This window comes from Protopterus annectens, chromosome 8.part0 (assembly GCF_019279795.1).
Source record: "Protopterus annectens isolate FY-2018-M chromosome 8.part0, PAN1.0, whole genome shotgun sequence".
NCBI classification, from domain to species: Eukaryota; Metazoa; Chordata; order Ceratodontiformes; family Protopteridae; genus Protopterus; species Protopterus annectens.
The window spans coordinates 131,753,349-131,774,220 of record NC_056741.1 but is presented as its reverse complement, the minus strand read 5'-3'; the positions used below and the strand labels follow the sequence as shown (position 1 = coordinate 131,774,220).

Genomic DNA, 20,872 nt, shown 5'->3' with positions numbered 1-20,872 from the left:
GAATCCACCTCCACCAGCAGACCATTTACCAGTGGTGTACTACAAGGCTCTGTACTGGGTCCTTTACTGTTTGGAATTTATTTTTCTGAAATCCAGTCAAAAGTTGATGGCCTGTGGCTTACTAAGTTTGCAGAGGACTGTAAACAGGGAGCAATCAGAGAGTCCCCCAACAACATCATCAAATTAGAGAAGGGACTGACACAGACAAACGATTGGTCCCATGGCCTTGGACTGAAACTAAATTCAGCAAAATGCCTCATTACCCCCTTTGTGAGAGAAGTAGCCCCTGGTAGTTATGATATAGACAGCAGCAATCTAAGCTCAAACACAGTGGTGTGTGACTTGGGAACACAGATTGATAGCAATTTAAACTTTGATCACCATGTGTCCACAGTAGTAAGGAAAGCCTTCTACACTGTCCATCTCAAATAAGGGCATCACATCCAAGACCAGGGAGGTCATTACTCCACTGTATTCGGCCCATATCAGACCACTGATTGAGTACAATACTCCCTTCTGTATGTACCTCACCAGACACCTGCAGCACCTGGAGAGATCCCAGAGGTTTCTAACCAAGAGACCTCAGGACCTCAAAGACATGATCAACATGGAAAGACAGAAAGCCCTATGACTGTACGCTGTATCATAGAGGTTACTGAGAAGTGACCTGTGCTTGACCTAGAGAGCAGTCTCCGACTCTGCTCTAATGGAAATGCTGCACATTTACAAATCAAATGGTGCAAGATTCACTTGCTCCAGGGATCGCAACCTGGCCTGCAACATTAACAGAACTTGCACTAGAGACAGATATATCTCCCAAAGAGTGATACTCCTCTGGAGTATGCTCCCACTTCATGTGAAGTAGAGCTCCGCAATGACCTTATTTAAGTGCAACCTCGATAACTGGATGGGAAATCGCAAATTCATCCAGGGGGGTGGCACCTATGGCTTTCATGGACAGGGGCACTTGGTGCTGGTCATAATATCACTCTGCAATGAATGACCATCTAAATAAAGTCAACTAGGGTACTTGGGGTTTTTATATGTCTAGGCTTGTAAAGGCCCTGGGGCCTTTAGCCTAGTAACCTCCTATGAAGCTATGAACCTATTACTCTCACAGCTAAATCCACCATTTTCTATCAAAAATGCAGACAGATTCACTCCAGACATGACAGATCTGAACAGGATCTAACTGGATCAACCCTTACCTAGCACTATTTGCAAAACCATGTCTTCATGGTTTGCCCCAAGTTCCTTCCTATAAATGATTTTTACATAGTGTTTCTACTTAAATTTAGATCTGATGAAGTCGAATAAAAACATTCATCTATTCTGTTATACTTTCGCCTTAAATGAAACAAAAGTCACATTTACAGCAGAAAAAGCCACTGAGTTTTAATTTGTTTGTAGGTTTGTGGTGACTACTAGGGTAGCTGCCCTTGCAGTTCATTCTAAGCCTAGCCAATTTCCCTTTTTGTGTTCAAAATAACCTATTCCACTTGGCTATGTCTTAGACATGCCTTGGTTGATAATTATATCTTACCCCTAATGAGAATAACTAGGATCATAGCATAGATAATTAGAGGAGACCCATGCATGAGATAAAGCATTTAGGAGCTGCTTCTGTCCATTAGTAGTACAGGAGCCACTCCCTGGGTAAATGTTCTGTTTTTCATCCATAAATCTAAGTTGCGTTTGAATATGGACAGGGATAAAATTAGTTTCATGTGGATCGGGAGTCTGTTCCACAGCAGCAGTATCCTCTGCAAGATATACCTCTTCCTCCAAACCATTCTGCTGATGTTGCAGAAGATGTGTAGATCCACAATCTGAGGATTTATGACGCCATTTGACTTGATGGTGTGCAGTAAATTCATTAGTAATGGGCCTGATAATGTATTGTATGTCAGACACAAGTGGGGGGAGGGTTAACCCTTATAGGTTCATAGGTAGGTACTAGGCTATTGGCCCTGTATAAGCCTAGCCAAAAAATGTACCCTGGCTTTCGCCACCCAAGAAAATTATTGTGGCAGAAGGAAGACATAGTCCACAAAAAAACACACACATACACACACACACACACACACACACACACACACACACACACACACACACACACACACACACACACACACACACACACGCACACACACACACACAAATCTGACAGGCCAAAAAGGAGGTATAAAGAGGAGTGTTGAGGATAATACTTATGTATTGTTACTATTATGTAAAATGTCCAGAACTTTCAGACAAAAGATATTTAGAAACATTAAGAGAGAAATTAGAGAAAGAGTGAAATTAAAAGAAAGAAAAATACTTGCAGAAGAATATGGTCAAAAGCTACAAATAAAATCTATATTACTTAATGCAACAAATTAACAAAAAAATATCTAGATCAAGAAATATTGGACCATCTGGAAAATAAAGTGTAGCGGAAGTGAGAAAAGATAAAGAAGAAAACCCAGAGGACTAAAAAAGAGACATGGACATATGAAAGAAAAAGAGGTCTGCATCACACCATGTCATAACCTGATAGGCCAGTGAGTTTACAGACAGAGGAGCAGCAGGTGGAGAAGGATTCACCTGAAGAGAATTTATCACAGAGTAATGTTTTGGAGTTGAGGTTGCACAGCATGGAGCAGGAAATAATGGTAATTCTGATGCAGGTAATGTTGGCAAATGAGGGGTCAATATGGGTCTCAGTATGGAGGAACAGCAGATGAACCAGTATGCATCTGAAGAAGATATGTAACAGGATGATGTTCTGGAAACTACTGTTGAGTAACTCCTACTTACCCATAACAGCAGATGGTTGAATTTCTACATGCTGCAGTAAACTATGGGTAATGCTCTGCAAAAGGAGCAGCACCTGGTCAGCTTTCCAAAGCTCTAACTCTCTTCCCTCTCACTCACTCCAGTTGCGGATAGTTTGCTCACATTTTAACATCAGTATAGCAGCAGCCAGAATGAGGTAAATTCTCAGAATTTTACTGTTCCAAGAAAAGAAGGCAGATTTATCCTGAGCCAACAACCAACAACCAATAATTATCATAAAATCATCCAAATGATAACAGCCATAATAAAGGATGTTATGTCTCACCTCAGCTATCTACAAAGGGGGACAGTGGGAGGATGCAGCTACTGCAGCAGTGAAGAAATCTGAACATTTAGTATTATGGGTAAATATAACTGACAAGACTGTACTATGTTCTTCATTCTCACTGCTTTACCTATGGGTAAATCACAATGCTCACCCTACTTGACAGGAAGAAGGATAAGGCAGATTAGAGAACTTGGCATAGCTCCTCGTGGTCCCCTGCAGAGTTCCTAAGCCAGCAGAGAGCAGAAAAAGCAACTTTCTTGATTATAAGTATTTTTTAAACATTTTATTTTGCATTTTTCGATCTTTTGAGCTTTTCGACTACTGTTTGTGCCTATATTACTGTTTTATTACCTGATTTTCCTGTTTTTCTGTGCTTAAATTGTTGATTGCACTTGTTGGCTAAAGTTTTGCTTAAAAGTAACAAACAGGCTAATACACTCAAGTGTACCAGCCCTTGATAACAATTTAGTCGAACACCAAAGCATTTACTGTATTTTTTCTGTCTGTTTGCAAAAAAACTAAAAAAAAAACCCAAAAAAATACTTCTCCTTTCCTAAACTTTCCTAGCTAGTTGTTCCAGTGATCAGATTTTGCTGATCCCTGGGCTTTGTATTTGGTTCCTGTGTTCCTCCATTTTCTTGTGTGGCCAGAGGTAGTTTCTTTACTCACCAGTGGGAGTGGGGAGTACTGAGCTGCTTGTTTGTCCTCTGAGGAGTGGTTAGAGACAGCAACTAGTAATTCGTTGGCCATTTTGGGTCATTTCCTGTTTTCCAGCCCCCTGCTATAAAGCACGCTTTGGCGGGCTTTTTCTGGCATTAGAGAACTTGGCATAGCTCCTCGTGGTCCCCTGCAGAGTTCCTAAGCCAGCAGAGAGCAGAAAAAGCAACTTTCTTGATTATAAGTATTTTTTAAACATTTAATTTTGCATTTTTCGATCTTTTGAGCTTTTCGACTACTGTTTGTGCCTATATTACTGTTTTATTACCTGATTTTCCTGTTTTTCTGTGCTTAAATTGTTGATTGCACTTGTCGGCTAAAGTTTTGCTTAAAAGTAACAAACAGGCTAATACACTCAAGTGTACCAGCCCTTGATAGCAATTTAGTCGAATACCAAAGCATTTACTGTATTTTTTCTGTCTGTTTGCAAAAAAACTAAAAAAAACCCCCAAAAAATACTTCTCCTTTCCTAAACTTTCCTAGCTAGTTGTTCCAGTGATCAGATTTTGCTGATCCCTGGGCTTTGTATTTGGTTCCTGTGTTCCTCCATTTTCTTGTGTGGCCAGAGGTAGTTTCTTTACTCACCAGTGGGAGTGGGGAGTACTGAGCTGCTTGTTTGTCCTCTGAGGAGTGGTTAGAGACAGCAACTAGTAATTCGTTGGCCATTTTGCATCATTTCCTGTTTTTTCCAGCCCCCTGCTATAAAGCACGCTTTGGCAGGCTTTTCTGGCATTAGAGAACTTGGCATAGCTCCTCGTGGTCCCCTGCAGAGTTCCTAAGCCAGCAGAGATCAGAAAAAGCAACTTTCTTGATTATAAGTATTTTTTAAACATTTTATTTTGCATTTTTCGATCTTTTGGGCTTTTCGACTACTGTTTGTGCCTATATTACTGTTTTATTACCTCATTTTCCTGTTTTTCTGTGCTTAAAAGTATACCAGCCCTTGATAGCAATTTAGTCGAATACCAAAGCATTTACTGTATTTTTTCTGTCTGTTTGCAAAAAAACTAAAAAAAAAAAAACAAAAAAATACTTCTCCTTTCCTAAACTTTCCTAGCTAGTTGTTCCAGTGATCAGATTTTGCTGATCCCTGGGCTTTGTATTTGGTTCCTGTGTTCCTCCATTTTCTTGTGTGGCCAGAGGTAGTTTCTTTACTCACCAGTGGGAGTGGGGAGTACTGAGCTGCTTGTTTGTCCTCAGAGGAGTGGTTAGAGACAGCAACTAGTAATTCGTTGGCCATTTTGGGTCATTTCCTGTTTTTTCCAGCCCCCTGCTATAAAGCACGCTTTGGCGGGCTTTTCTGGCATTAGAGAACTTGGCATAGCTCCTCGTGGTCCCCTGCAGAGTTCCTAAGCCAGCAGAGAGCAGAAAAAGCAACTTTCTTGATTATAAGTATTTTTTAAACATTTTATTTTGCATTTTTCGATCTTTTGAGCTTTTTGACTACTGTTTGTGCCTATATTACTGTTTTATTACCTGATTTTCCTGTTTTTCTGTGCTTAAATTGTTGATTGCACTTGTTGGCTAAAGTTTTGCTTAAAAGTAACAAACAGGCTAATACACTCAAGTGTACCAGCCTTTGATAGCAATTTAGTCAAATACCAAAGCATTTACTGTATTTTTTCTGTCTGTTTGCAAAAAAACTAAAAAAAAACAAAAAAATACTTCTCCTTTCCTAAACTTTCCTAGCTAGTTGTTCCAGTGATCAGATTTTGCTGATCCCTGGGCTTTGTATTTGGTTCCTGTGTTCCTCCATTTTCTTGTGTGGCCAGAGGTAGTTTCTTTACTCACCAGTGGGAGTGGGGAGTACTGAGCTGCTTGTTTGTCCTCTGAGGAGTGGTTAGAGACAGCAACTAGTAATTCGTTGGCCATTTTGGGTAATTTCCTGTTTTTTCCAGCCCCCTGCTATAAAGCACGCTTTGGCGGGCTTTTCTGGCATTAGAGAACTTGGCATAGCTCCTCGTGGTCCCCTGCAGAGTTCCTAAGCCAGCAGAGAGCAGAAAAAGCAACTTTCTTGAGTATAAGTATTTTTTAAACATTTTATTTTGCATTTTTCGATCTTTTGAGCTTTTCGACTACTGTTTGTGCCTATATTACTGTTTTATTACCTGATTTTCCTGTTTTTCTGTGCTTAAATTGTTGATTGCACTTGTTGGCTAAAGTTTTGCTTAAAAGTAACAAACAGGCTAATACACTCAAGTGTACCAGCCCTTGATAGCAATGTAGTCAAATACCAAAGCATTTACTGTATTTTTTCTGTCTGTTTGCAAAAAAACTAAAAAAAACCCCAGAAAAATACTTCTCCTTTCCTAAACTTTCCTAGCTAGTTGTTCCAGTGATCAGATTTTGCTGATCCCTGGGCTTTGTATTTGGTTCCTGTGTTCCTCCATTTTCTTGTGTGGCCAGAGGTAGTTTCTTTACTCACCAGTGGGAGTGGGGAGTACTGAGCTGCTTGTTTGTCCTCTGAGGAGTGGTTAGAGACAGCAACTAGTAATTCGTTGGCCATTTTGGGTCATTTCCTGTTTTTTCCAGCCCCCTGCTATAAAGCACGCATTAACGCGATTTAGTGCGGAGTTGCCACTGTTGCACACAAGAGCAGCGACGGTTAAACAAGGTTAAACTATTCGGGCTACCTAAATTCAACTTTTCAAATTTTCCCTTAAAACTACCTTCCTCGAACTGTACTGCCGATCTAACCAGCGTATCCTATAACTAAAAACTTCATCTCTACTTGATTCCCAAGTAGACTATTCTCTATCTGTAAAGCCTAGCACTTGCTCCTACAGTACTTGCACCTTGATAAAGCACTATTATTATAGATAGTACCCCACCAGCCTAGAACTCACATCCCCCGGAGTCTTTTGTAAGTTTTTTTTATCTATTACTTCTAGCATGTCGAGGGATCAGTTGCTAGTGTCCTCTCCTGCTCAACTGGTGAACCTGGGAATATTGAGGCAATGTTACAATTGCCTCATGTACACAGACAATCCTCTCCTTCTCCCACAAAACACAAATACATGCGAGAGATGCAACTATATGGCCAAACTGGAGGCTGGGCTATCTCAACATAGGACTGGCAAGACCAGACAGGAGGAGAAGGTAACCACACACACTACATACCCAGTTACACAAAGTACCATCACAACTTCAAATCATACACATAATCACACAAAGACATACTCGGAGGCTCTGACCAAAAATCTACCAAAACAGCAGAGGCCTCCAAAGCAGACACCCAAACAACTACCACCTCAGGACCCAACACATGCAACACATAGACCACACAGTCAGAGTGTCAAACAGTCACAGCCCTTAAGGCCAAACACAATGCCAGACACACTAGTCATTGGTGACTCCATAGTCAGGCACATTGACGTCCCGCTAACCAGACTGAGTAAGGAGAAGGTCACAATAAGCTGCCTGTCGGGCGCTAGAATCCGCCACATAACGCAATCACTCAGGTCTCTCAACAGCAGGTAAAAGTACGACTCAGTCATTGTCCATGCTGGTGTCAACGACCTGAGACGTACCTCCTTGGACTACATGAAAAGAGACATTGAGGAGCTCTCTGATTATGTAGCCCAGGCAGGTATGACCCTGACCTTGAGCAGTATCCTACCTTCACCTAGAATGATGCCACAATACAGTGATAAGATGATCAGCTTTAATAATTGGCTTAAATTTTGGTGTCATTCAAAGGGGATCCAATGTCTGTCTGCCTGGGATGACATGCTGGACAAGCCACGCTGCTTCACAAGGGAAGGCTTGCACCTGTCACCCTGGGCTTCCTGATATTGGCAAAGGCTCTTGCCACCCCCATAGTGCCTTTTTTAGGCAAGGGTCAAATTCTAAACCTACCACCCTAGAACACAAAAAAGGAAAAAAACTAAGGGTAATGCTGCTCAATGCCAGAAGTCTCAATCTCAAGATGCACGCACTCGAGGCCCTTCTCAGTATGGAGAACATCGATGTCTGTGCTGTGACAGAAACCTGGTTCAAGGCTCCTGAGAGCACCCCAGCACTATCAGGTTTCACCTCATATCATGCGTTCCGGCCCCAAAATCCGGACAACACCAAGAAAGGGGGGGGGGTGTCCATATTCATAAAGGACACACACACCTCAAGGTTGGTGGCAACGCATGATGCATCGGAGACCATCCAGGTGCAATTAACCATAGGCAAGACTGCTCTGCAATTTGTAGCATGTTACAGGCCACCCTCTCAAACTCAGAAACCTCACATGGCCTTCCTGAAAACAATGGAGGGGATAAATGTATCTCCAAACATCATCATACTAGGTGATTTCAACTACCCTAATATAGACTGGGAACACTACTCAAGCCCAAACACTCTAGCCCAAAGGTTCCTGGAGTTCATAAACTCAAATGCCATGGAACAACTAGTCACCATCCCCACAAGAGGAGAAAGCATACTTGATCTCATCATCATGAACATGGGATCACAATGTTCAACACCGGAAGTATACCCCTCACTGGTGAGATCAGATCATAAACTAATCTCGCTGGAGGTCCTCATCCCGCCCCCACCTGAAATAAAAAAGACCACAGTGAAAAACTTCTCAAAAGCTGACTTCACACTTCTAAAACGTAGTGTGGTCTCCTTTAAGGCCCCTGAGCCAGTGGTAAACATTACTCAAACCGCTGAATCACTTACAAATGCCTTCTACCAGCACCTACAGGACTGCATGGATCAGGCAATCCCAAACAAAACTAAGACTCTTTGTACCAAAGGCAAGCATCCAGTCTGGTGGACTCCAGCCATAAACAAGCTCTACAACAAAAGGAGGAAGCTACTACAGGATAGAGCAAAATCCTTGAAAGGTAAGACACCTTTGATCATTATAAGCAAAAAACTAAGAGCTCTCATAAAATCATCCAAGGCAAATTTTGAGAGAAAAATCGCCAAGGACTCAAAAGACAATCATAAGGCCTTCTTTAGCTATGTTAGAAACCTAGGAGGAAACTCCCAGATATGCTCAGAATTAGTTCAAAATGATGTGAAGATTACTGAACCTACACACATTGCCAACATACTGGCTGACAGGTTCAGTGCAAAACCCCCCCCCCAAAGGAGAGATATCTATACCAGAGGATTGTAGCCCCCCAAACATCTCCAACGCCCAAGTGAGAACTGCTCTCTCCAAAGCAAAAAACACAGCATCCATGGGACCGGATGGTGTCCCCGGCTGTGTGCTCCATGAACTCAATGAGGAATTAAACCCGCAGTTAAGACAGTTGTTTAATCTTAGCCTCACCTCAGGATACGTACCCAAGGAGTGGCGCACGGTGACTGTGGTCCCACTTCACAAGGGTGGTGCCTCCACCGACCCTGGAAATTACCGTCCCATTAGCTTGACAAGCCTTATCTGCAAAGCCATGGAGAGGATCATAATGGAACTCATAAATAAAGACATAGGGAACTTGCAGACTTTTGATCCAACCCAGTTTGGCTTTGTCAAAGGCAGATCATGCCTTTTAAACTTTTTCGAAACAGTCACCAAGGCCATTGATGAGGGCAAGGCAGTCCATACAGCCTACCTCGACCTGGCAAAGGCTTTCGACACAATACCCCACTCAGGTATCATCGAAAAACTCATCAGCTTGAATGTAAACCCATACATCACAAGATGGGTTGCAAACTGGCTAAGTGACAGAACCCACAGGGTCAGAGTTGCTGGCGCCATGTCAGACTCAAAGCCTGTCACAAGTGGTGTCCCACAGGGCTCAGTCCTGGGACCACTCTTGTTCGGCATCTACTTTTCTGAAGTACGAGCAAACACAAGAGGGTTATGGCTGACAAAGTTTGCAGATGACTGCAAACTGGGCGCCATAGTCCAAAACACATCTGACACAGATATCCTTCAGAAGGGCCTCACAGAAATGGATAACTGGTGCCAGAGCCATGGCCTAAAGTTAAACGCCAAGAAATGCATAGTCATACCCCTAGCTACCATATAGGTGGCAATCCACTGAGCACAGAAGAAGTCATCAGGGATCTGGGGACCCAAGTTGACAGTAACCTTTCGTTTGACACTCATGTTGCCAAAGTAGTTAGGAAAACTTTCTACATTGCTCACCTGATCATGAAGGGATTCACATCTAGATCTAGGGAGGTCATCGTCCCCCTGTACTCATCACTCATTAGACCTATGATCGAGTACAATGCCCCATTCGGAATGTATCTGACCCGACACCTGCAGCAGCTGGAAAGGCCCCAAAAGTTCCTCACCAAAAGGATAAAGGGTCTCAAAAATATGACTTATGCTGCCCGACTGAAAGAACTCCAACTCTATTCAGTCGCATACCGCTTGCTCAGAGGTGACCTGTGCCTGACATATAAGGCCATGTCAAACCCAGATTTGATGAATATGTTTCACCTCAAAAAATCTAGATCCCTCAGAACCACAAGGGCGGGAGACTTAAACCTTGACACAGTTATTAATACAACGTGCTGGAGGGACAGATTCATCACCCAGAGACTCCCTATGCTGTGGAACAAAATCCCGGTACATGTGAGGCAGAGCACCTCGCTGGCCTTGTTCAAGAGGAATCTTGACCAATGGATGGGAGATCGCAGATATACCCCAGGGATTACTTCAGTGTCACTGCTTGACAGAGGCACAGCAAAATAATAGGCATAGTTTTCTTCAAACTAAAGGGGTGGCGAAAGCCACATAACTATGGGCTAGGCTTATAAATGCCCTTGGGCAGATAGCCTAGTATGAACCTATGAACCTATGAACCTAAGATACCCCTGAAGAATGGTCTTAGCAAAACCTATCATGGATCTAGAGAAGGAATCCAGCTTATAGTGCTTTGTGAAGCTATGAATAGTGGGCCAAGTTGCTGTTTTTAAAATACTTTGAGTACATCCCATTCCAGTATGCTATCAAGGAGGATAAAACCCTGATAGACTTCCAAGATCGTTGCATACAAGTTAACAGCTTAACTTCAGCTCTCCCAGTGTGAAAACAGAAAATGAAAAAAGGAGTGCCATTAAAATTGTTTTCTGGGTAAATTGTATTTGATGGCGAGTAAGTACATTGCCTGGATATCAGCAAAGAAGATATTTAGAGAATCTGAAATAAAATCACCCAGAAAAAATGAAGTAAAACAATATCTGGGAAGGATTCTGCAATTGTTTGGCAAAAGCAGTGCATGTTTCAGCTTTGGTTCAAGAGATGACTTCCAGTAATTTAGAAAAAAAATAAATCAAATGCACTCATAAGTGATTAAAATAAATGAACCACTGAATGAATACATAAGCTCAAATGAAAAAGGGCAGGAAAAAGTGGAGGAAGTTTTAACTAGCTGTTCAGATGAACTGATTAAACTGCAAAAGTCAGAGGATGAAATGAAGAAAAATCCGACTGAGTATGAGACTTCTTAAGTTGTTTCAAAAAATAGAGTTAGAAGTCACAGTGCACAGAGAAAACCTGAGATTTTCTGTTGTACCAAAAACCTAGAAGGAACAGACTATATTAATTTTATAAAAGCACAAATAAGCAACTGGATTGGTTTTCCACAGCAGGATTTCTTAATTCAAAGGGCACACTGAGTGCATGCTCCAAACCTTTCATCAGTCAGGGAATATTCAGAGGAAAGTGTGGGATTCAACTTATGTGTCCATCTGTCGGCAGAATATTTTTCCTGGAGGATCAAATACATTTTTTGATGCAAAATGCAGTGAATTTTCTTTAAGTAATGTCTGCAGGTGTAGCTGTTTTGAGACAGTTGTTTCTATCTGGAAAGTCTTAAAGATGTTTACCATTTTATGTGATTGTTCTAAGTTAACAGAGGACGGAGGTATTTTTTAAATGTATTTATTTATTTATTTTAGAGTTTTCATTAGAACAAAAAGTCTTAAATGTGAAATGTGTTCAAATAGATTCAGGAAAAAAAATGTATAAAAGATTAGCCTCCCAAACATTAGTGTTTGCATGTTACACAAAAGTTGGAAATGCACATTCAAAAAATGTCAAGTAAAATAGGTGAAAACAATAGTTTTTTTTTATCCTGATGTTTACACTGTCTATGATGGATCATGGAATGCAAATGGCTTTACATGTATAAATAAAAAGGAAAGGATATTGAATTATATTAACACACGCAGAATGCAAATATCAATGCTGCAAGAGACACATCTAGAAAACAATGAACATGGGAATTTGAGAAAGAAAGGATTTCAGCATGGGTATTCAGCAGAAAATCAAGGACAAATGAAAAGGGGAGTAATTATACTAACTGCTAGAGGGGCTCTGTGATAGAAGAGGGGGGAAAAACAATAATGGTAGATTTCTGGTGGTAATAAGCCATAGTAAGGGAAGAGGATTAGGCTGTGTATTTACATTTTACCCAGAACTGCTGTTACAAAGCTTAAGAAATTTTTGGCACAAACGATCAGCTTTCAGCAGGGAATATTACCTATAGGTGGGGACTGCAACTCGATTTACAATAGTGAGGTTGTATCAGGAGGGATCTAGAAGGGAAGACACAATAAAGTAGAATAGATTTCTGAAGAAATTTATGGAAATATTTGGTATGGAAAATGTGAATTTAGTAGTAGGAACTTGGACAGAATTTACATATTATTCCTGAAGATACAATGGGGTAGCAATGCTATTTCATTTAATTGAAAACTTTGACACACATCCAACAATTATTTCAGATTGTGCAACAAAAAGGAGTAAAATACAAATGCAGGGTAATGAAGCAAAAAATGAGACATAACTGTTTTATCACCTACCTCTCTAAAAGAAGGGTATTTAAGGCATAGGTAGTCAAAATTATTTGAGCATTATTAGGGAAGATAGTAATATCTTCAGAAGTCATAACTAGTGAGAGGAATAAAATGAAAATGGAATTTAAAAAGAATAGAAATAAACAGCAATAAATATAGTTAAGAAGTAAAAGGACTTACTTAGAGGGGCTGACAAAGGTTAAAGTTCTGCGGAATAAGGGGGAATTTCACAGAAGAAGAATATGTGCAAATGCAGAGTGTTAAAGAGAAAATAAGGGAGCATCTGGATAATATGTATGAATTTAGAAAGAATGCTTATACATATATTTTTCCCTCATTAATTGGTTGGTGATTTACACTGATTGAACAATTGATTCATTGGGGTAGCTCAAGTAGTTAAATATGGTCTGGTACTATAGTACGCTCACATCTGATGAAGTTTCTGTGTAAGACGAAAACACAGTGAAACATTAAGTGTTAATTTCTATTGTGTTTTATACCCTGTTGGTTAATAAATTTTGTTTCGTAAATATCATGGTAGGCCTCCTAGAGTGCTTTACCATATTGGTTACTGGATCTGGAACTTTAGCACGCCATTCACTATAAACCTTTTTGATAATTTACACAGATCTTACACAAGAAGTTGTGATAATGGCATATTTTAGTAATTTGTATGCTGGTATCAAGATCAATCATTCCTATACATCTAGCCTTCCCTTTTTGTCGTTTTGCTCTTTCTTAAGAAAAGTGATGACTGCCCTTAAGGCTGGAAAACTACATTTCCTTGGTACTAGGTTACTTTGTTCAGATAGAAGTGAGTTTATGAGTTTTTCAAGAAAAGGTTTCAGGATGGATATTAGGCAGCATATCAGAGACAAAGGGAAAATGGGTTAATAGTATTGATAGTTAGAGGGGCCTTAATAGTAATAGAAGAGGAAAAAGTCAATAATTGTAGATTTGTGGTGCGAAGGGTTACTGACAGGGGGAAGGATTATTCTGGCATGTATTTATATTCCACCTAAAACTGCAATTATGGAGTTTAAGAGAAATTATCACCTTAGAGCAGGGCATATTATTTAAAGGTGGGGAAAAGAACCTGATTTGTAACAGTGAGGATGTATCACGGGGACCTAGAAGGGGAAATATAACAAAACATGATAATATTTTATATGGAGGATACAAATTCAGTAGTAGAAACTTAGAGTTTACATATTATTCTCACAAGGTAAAATAACTGGGCTAGACAAGATTGAAATTATATTTCACAAGACCATATGTACAGTATTGAATTGAAAGCTCTGACACATCCAATATCTATTTCAGATCACGCACCAATAAAAATGAAGGTAAAAATGCAGACTAGTGAAGGAAAAAATGAAAGACTGGAACTTTCCTACTTATCTGTTAAAAAGAGAAGAATTTACAAAATGGATGGTGGAAATAATTCTAGTAATATTATGGAGGACAGAAATTTCTTTATGAGGGATAGGTAGTGAGTGGCATACAATGAAAATGGAGTTTAAATACATGGTAGAAGTAAGAGATAAATGGATACGATGAAAAATAATAGGACTTATTCAAAGGGGTTAACAAAGGTTACAGTATTGCAGAAAAAAGGGAAAGTCACAGAAAAAAGAACAGAGGCAGCTACAGAGTGCTGAAATGAAAAGAATGCTGCATTTAGACAATATGCATGAAGTTAGAAAGGTTGCTGTTGAGCAACTATTTTTAATACCAATTGCAGAGTATAAAAACTTTTAACTAATGACTTGGGCAACATAAAGTTGAAAGAGTTGCCACCAAAATGAGGGAGTCTAGAACAAGAAGAGTATTGACTTCAACCATTGGCTTAGCTTCTGGTTTCATTCAAAGGGGGTCCAATATATATATATAAATACACACACACACACACACACACACACACATATATATATATATATATATATATATATATATATATATATATATATATATATGAGTTCCGTTTTAATCGCCGACACACTTTTTCCCGAATCACTGATGGTCGAGCATACTTACACAAAAATGCTGTTCACCGAAGCAACATTTTTGCGTAAGAATGCCTGTTGCAGAGGCCGTACTATGGTGCGGATAAGGGAAGGTTCCCTTTTCCCCACTGTAGTGTGGTCTCGGAGTGAGAATATTAAAGTAGGGTGGTGGGGGGCAAAGGGGGGCATAGCCCCACTGCATAAATGCTTTTTTCTTTCTTTTTTTTTCTTTGACACATTTTAATGTTAAAATGTGTTCGGTGATGTTGGGTTCGACTATTGTAGCTTCATGCAATAGTCCTAGACCCATGTATATATATATATATCTATGTACATATACAGTATATGTATCAGCCTACCATGGAATGGTAGGCAGTCTTAACTGCTTTTCTAGGGATGACCTGCACTTTTAGGTTCATAGGTAGGTATTAGGCTATCTGCCCAAAGGCATTTATAAGCCTAGCCAGAGTGTGTTGGTTTTTGCTGCCCCCTTAGATTAGTTCCCTGTGCCTCTGTCCAGCAGAGACACTGAAGTGATCCCCGAGGTAAAGTTTCTGTTTCCCATCCACTCGTTAAGATTCCTTTTGAAGAGTGTTAGCGAGGAGCTCTGCCTAATGTAGATTGGGATCTTGTTCCAAAGCATGGGAAGTCTCTGGGACAGGAATCTATCCCTCCAGCACATCCTATTTATTGTTGTGGTGAGGTTGAGATCCCTAGATCGTGTGGCTCGAGGGGATAAGGTTTTCTTTAGGTGGAGCATGTTCATCAATTCTGGGTTGGGCAAGGCTTGTATATCAGGCAGAGATCACATCTGAGTAGGTGGTATGCAACAGAGTACAGCTGTAATTTCTTCAGTCGAGCTTCATAGGGCATCTGTTTGAAGCCAGTGATCCTCTTGGTGAGGAACTTCTGTGGTCTTTCCAGTTGTTGCAGGAGTCTTGTAAGGTACATCCCAAATGGGGCATTGTACTCTATGATGGGTCTGATGACTGATGAGTAGAGGGGCACAATGACCTCTTTTGATCTGGATGCGAATCCTTTTGTGATTAGGTGGGCCACATAGAAGGATTTTCTAACCACATTGGCAATGTGATTTTCAAAGGTGAGATTACTATCTACTTGGGTCCCCAGATCCCTTATTACATCTTCCGTATTTAGGGGACTACCACCTATGTGGTAGTTTGTGGGTACTTAGTTTTTTCCAAAGGCTTTTCTACAAATCCCCTCAAGGCTTTTCTATATTGGCTAAAACTTTGTCCACCCCATAATGCCTTTTTAGGCAATGTCATTCCTCAAAAGCTTCCACCATAATACAACACAATATAATCCAGATACGTAAAGGTATTGCTGCTCCGTGCTAGGAGTCTTAACAAAATCTCTACTCGCTACAAACACTCCTTTCCCTGGAAAACACTGATATATGCATTGCTATGTAGACCTTGTCCAAGACCACTGAGAGTACTCAGTGCAGGGTTTCAACACTTACCATAGTTTACACCCATCGCACTAGATGATTTGAAATATTATACAGAACTACTAAGTATTTGAAAGTAATCCAAGCAGGATAGACAGTCTGTTTCAGGCCCTTTTCTGATTAACAACTTAGGTGAAACCACATCCTTTGTTTACAGGAAAGCCAGAAACATTAGAAGGTTTAGTGAATTTAAACCTAGATTATATGAGAGAAACGTTAAAAGATGTGACATTAAGGTGATAGTTTGTATTGGCCTTATTTAAAGAAAATCATTACGACCAGTGCAGGGGGTGACTGTAACACTAAAAAAGTAATTTACAGGGCACAGTGCAAAGAATGTGATGCATTTTGTGTGGGCAATACTGTAAATAAACTTAAGCATAGGATTTCATGTCATCTGGCAGAATTCTGCTCTGGATGTAAAAATAGTACACTAGCCAACCTTGCTCTTTATAAAAAACACACAGGCTTTAAGTTCCAGATACTGGATCACATAGACATGGGTGATCTTGAAGGAGACATCCCGAATATGCTGGAGAAATGTGAACTCATGTGGCAAATAAAGCTGAACTCTTTTAGGAAGCCTGAACTAAACTACTACTGTTCACTTAAAAGCATACTGGAACTTAGAAAATTGCCACATTGTTTACATGACTTATTTTATTTTATTTTATTTTATTTTATTCTTCCAGTTGGTTTTAAATACCATGTTAAATCAGATTTAATTTAAGTATAAATGTTGTTTCCATCATCATACATTTTTTCTTTTTCTTATTGTTTTTTCCACTTTATTCAAAATTATGTACAATAACAATACTAGCAAATTATACAATAATATTTTTGTAGATAGTTTTTAGGGTTAGAGTTCTTGTGCACAGACCTGAAGAAGTCTAGAAGGACTAAAGCAATCTTTGTTAACAACAGGTTATGGAAATAGAATCTGACTTTTACAATGGATTTTTTGCATGCAAAGTGTATATGTATATTTGTTTGTGTCTTCGGCTTATCCCGATTAGGGGTCGCCACAGTGGAACTCTGGTCCGCTAATGATTGGCAGTGGATTTTTACATACCGAGTTGCCAGCCCTGACGTACAACCTTCAACGAAGGCATGCCCATTCACGCATGTCTCCACACAGCAGACGCTCTAACTGAGAATCGAACAGGACAACGTCTATGCTGTGAGGCGACAATGCTACCGCAGCACCACCACCGCAGTATATGTATATATTTATATTTAATATATATATATATATATATATATATATATATATATAGATATATATATAGACATATATATATATGTATATATATATATATATATATATATATTTTTTTTTTTTAGATTGACAAATGGTCTAAGGTTTATATATTTCCAGCCATGTAGTATATTGCCTTGGATAAAATCACAGACTTAATAATCTGGTTAAATAAGAGTTACCACATCATTATTAATTTTTTTAAAGTATATAAGGGTTATATTATTATGCCAGCTACTAAGTAAGGCAATCCCATTGATGGGGAAAGGGATGTGAATTTAACATGTATACCAATAACACCTTGTTTTACAGCACAATAAACCACTCCCTTGCCTGATAAAAAGTATATATATAGTTAGAAAGCTTGTGAGGAAACTATTACTCTTCTATTTTTGTTTAACTTGTCTGTGTACTGAATGAAGGATTTTCAACTGGAAACAGACTGTCTACCCTGCTTGGATTACTTTTGAATACTTAGTGATTCTATATAAAATTTCAAATTATATACTTTTTTTATTTTATTGACTTGGGACGAGTTTAAGTTTGTTATTTCTGTTACCATTATCTTATCTGATTAATATCTGATTAATATACAGTGATTAACTATATATATATATATATATATATATATATATATATATATATATATATATATATATATATATCTATGGATTGAAAATCTTCCACACAGAGATGTTTCTTACACTGTTTTGTTTTTGGATCCACTATACTTGTTTAGTGGGTTGTTTGAGACTTCAGGGATACCACGGACATCACTTCTTTTTAGGATTATGGAAAATCCATACACACTGCATATCTAGAGCTTGCTAAAGCATTTTAACCTATCCCACACTCAGGTATCATAGATACGTGATCCCAGATAAATGTTAATCCATATGTAACTTGTTGGATTGCTAATTCTTTCACAGATAGAACCTAAGGAATTAGGGTGGGCTCCTCTACCTTCTATAAAAGTTCTGTCTCTAGCAGGGCACCTCAGGGTTCAGTCCTCGGGCCATTCCTGTTTAGAATTTACGTTTTTGAGGTCAAAGATACTGTTAAGGGCAGATGACTGTAATCTTGGGACCATCATAAACTCCCAAACGTACACCAAGACCTTGCAAGTGGGCCTTTCCCAAATCAGTAGTTCATGTCAAAATGAAGTAAAACTAAATGCCAAATATGTATAATACTATCATTGGCAAGCAAAAAGTCCCTTGGAAATATCACATTGAAAAAATACCTCTAAAAATTGATTCAACACTTAAGAAAGTGCTTTTTCATTGCACACCTTATTATTAATGATATGTCCTGGTCCAGGGATGCGATCATTCCACTGTATTCTGCACTCATCAAGTTGATCATTGAGTATAGTGCCCCTTCGGTATGTATCTGTCTAAACAATTGACACAACTGGAATGCCCACAATGCTTTATTACTAAGAAAATCAAGGGCCTAAATCATAAAAACTATGTAGACCATCTCGAAGCCGTGTCTCTCTTCTAGGTTTCATACAGGCTACCGAGGGGTGAACTTCTCATATACAGCCTCAACAGACCATATCCTGTCAGACCTACTGCACTTAAACAAGTCCACTGGGACATAAACACTCACTCAAAAGGTTTAAATCCCTTTTGCAACATAAACAGAACATGTTGGAAGGATAATGGCCATACAGGTTGTATCCTGCACAAGATGCAACAACCAGCCAGCTTCACAGAGCTCTGGCCCCCTCCCACACCCGCTCTCTGACTGGTTGCCCCCACAACAAAATCATCAATTGGAGAGACATCATTTCTGGACGTTCTTGTCCCTATAGATATAACAAGCTTATTCATCCTGAACCTCTACTAGATATAAACGGTAACCAGTAACTGTGTGCCCTAACAACTACCTATGTATAGAAGTAGCACAAGTCCATAGAAAGCAGTTGCCAGCAGTATGAAGAAGTATTTATTCATCACTGGTACAAAATAGCGAGTACAAAAATAAAAGCAATAAATAAAATCCAAGAACAGTAAGCGCTTTCGGGTTGTTACCCTTCTTTAGACAATACATTACAGATAAAGGAAATAATTTAAAACCCTTCACAGCCAATCAATGTTCAATATTGAGTCCGCCTTTTCTTCAGGGCGGGCTTAATGGGAATGACCTCATTGAGGCCAGGAAATCTGTGTGCTGTTAATTCTATAATCCACCTAGTTTCTTCACATTCAGTCCTGTTCACAATATCGCCCCCTCTGTTTCCTTTGGGTATCAGCCTGATAACCATAAATTTAAAACTGTGACCTGCAAATGCTGCTGCATGCCTAAAAAGAGCATTATGTTAATTTTTCAGCCTAATGGCTGATAGGTGATTCCAAATTCTAGTTTTTAACATAAGTAATGAAGGTAGAGATGTCCATAGACATATAGTGACAAGAAAGGGGACCAGACCATGTGGTTCCTGTAAGGCTTGTTGCTATATTAATTCAGATACTGAGTTTATCCACCCCAGCACTGGAAAAACTATCATTTTGCTGTGAGTGCCAACTGTAGATCTATGAATGTCATATATTTAGCCACATGTCAATCCTGCAGCTGTTATTATATAGGAAAGACCAATTGCATGTTAAAAACTAAAATTTTGAATCACCTATCAGCCATTAGTCTGAAAAATGAGCATAATGCTCTTTTTAGGCATGCATCAGCATTTGCAGGTCACAGTTTTAAATTTATGGTTATCAGGCTAATATCCAAAGGGAACAGAGGGGGCAATATTGTGAACAGGACTGAATGTGAAGAAACTAGGTGAATTATAGAATTAACAGCACACAGATTTCCTGACCTCAATGAGGTCATTCCCATTAAGCCCGCCCTGAAGAAAAGGCGAACTCAATATTGAACACTGATTGGCTGTGAAGGGTTTTAAATGATTTCCTGTATCTGTAATGTATTGTCTGAAGAAGGGTAACAACCTGAAAGCACTTACTGTTCTTGGATTTTATTAACTGCTTATATTTTTGTACTTGCTGTTTTGTACCAGTGACGAATGAATACTTCTTCATACTGGTGGCAACTGCTTTTTATGGACTTGTGTTGCTGTTTGCTGTGAGCGGTTGCCTTTGGTGAAGTTTTCCTGTTTGGATTTTATCTTTGGATTGTTTTGTACTTATATACCTCGCACAATATGGAGTTAGCAAGTGAAGAACATGCAACTACTAAATTTCCTAGTTCTTTAAAGAACAAGGAAGATGACAGAAAGAATTTGACTGTTAAGACCAATCCTCTTTTACAGCTGGATTTGAATATACAATCTTGTGAAACTTTCACTAATCCAGTAGCAACTGAAGTGAAATCGTAAATCTGAAGAGACTGTAGCAGATTTTACCAATAAAGTGAATAAAATGAAAAGACTGCAATGGCAGTGTAACCATATGGAGGCTTGTCTACAGCTTGGTGTGGTCCCACGAGGCAAGATGGTGTTCTGCATGCCGTCGCAAGGTGAACACTACCCTGAGCTATTGGCCCGATGGCAGAGAATCAGTATAGAGACTGGTTTCTCTTATATG

The 20,872-nt window shown here is 39.4% G+C and overlaps 1 protein-coding gene across 1 annotated transcript in view; it reads right to left on the bottom strand.

Moving 5' to 3' along the window:
* LOC122808160 (murinoglobulin-1-like) overlaps nt 1-20,368 on the bottom strand; it is a 432,577-nt gene extending 412,209 nt beyond the window's left edge. Inside the window, exon 1 of the mRNA XM_044079132.1 lies at nt 20,293-20,368. Coding sequence (XP_043935067.1) covers nt 20,293-20,368 — 76 coding nt within the window. The remainder of the gene's footprint in view (nt 1-20,292) is intronic.
* Between the last annotated feature and the right edge of the window lie 504 nt (nt 20,369-20,872).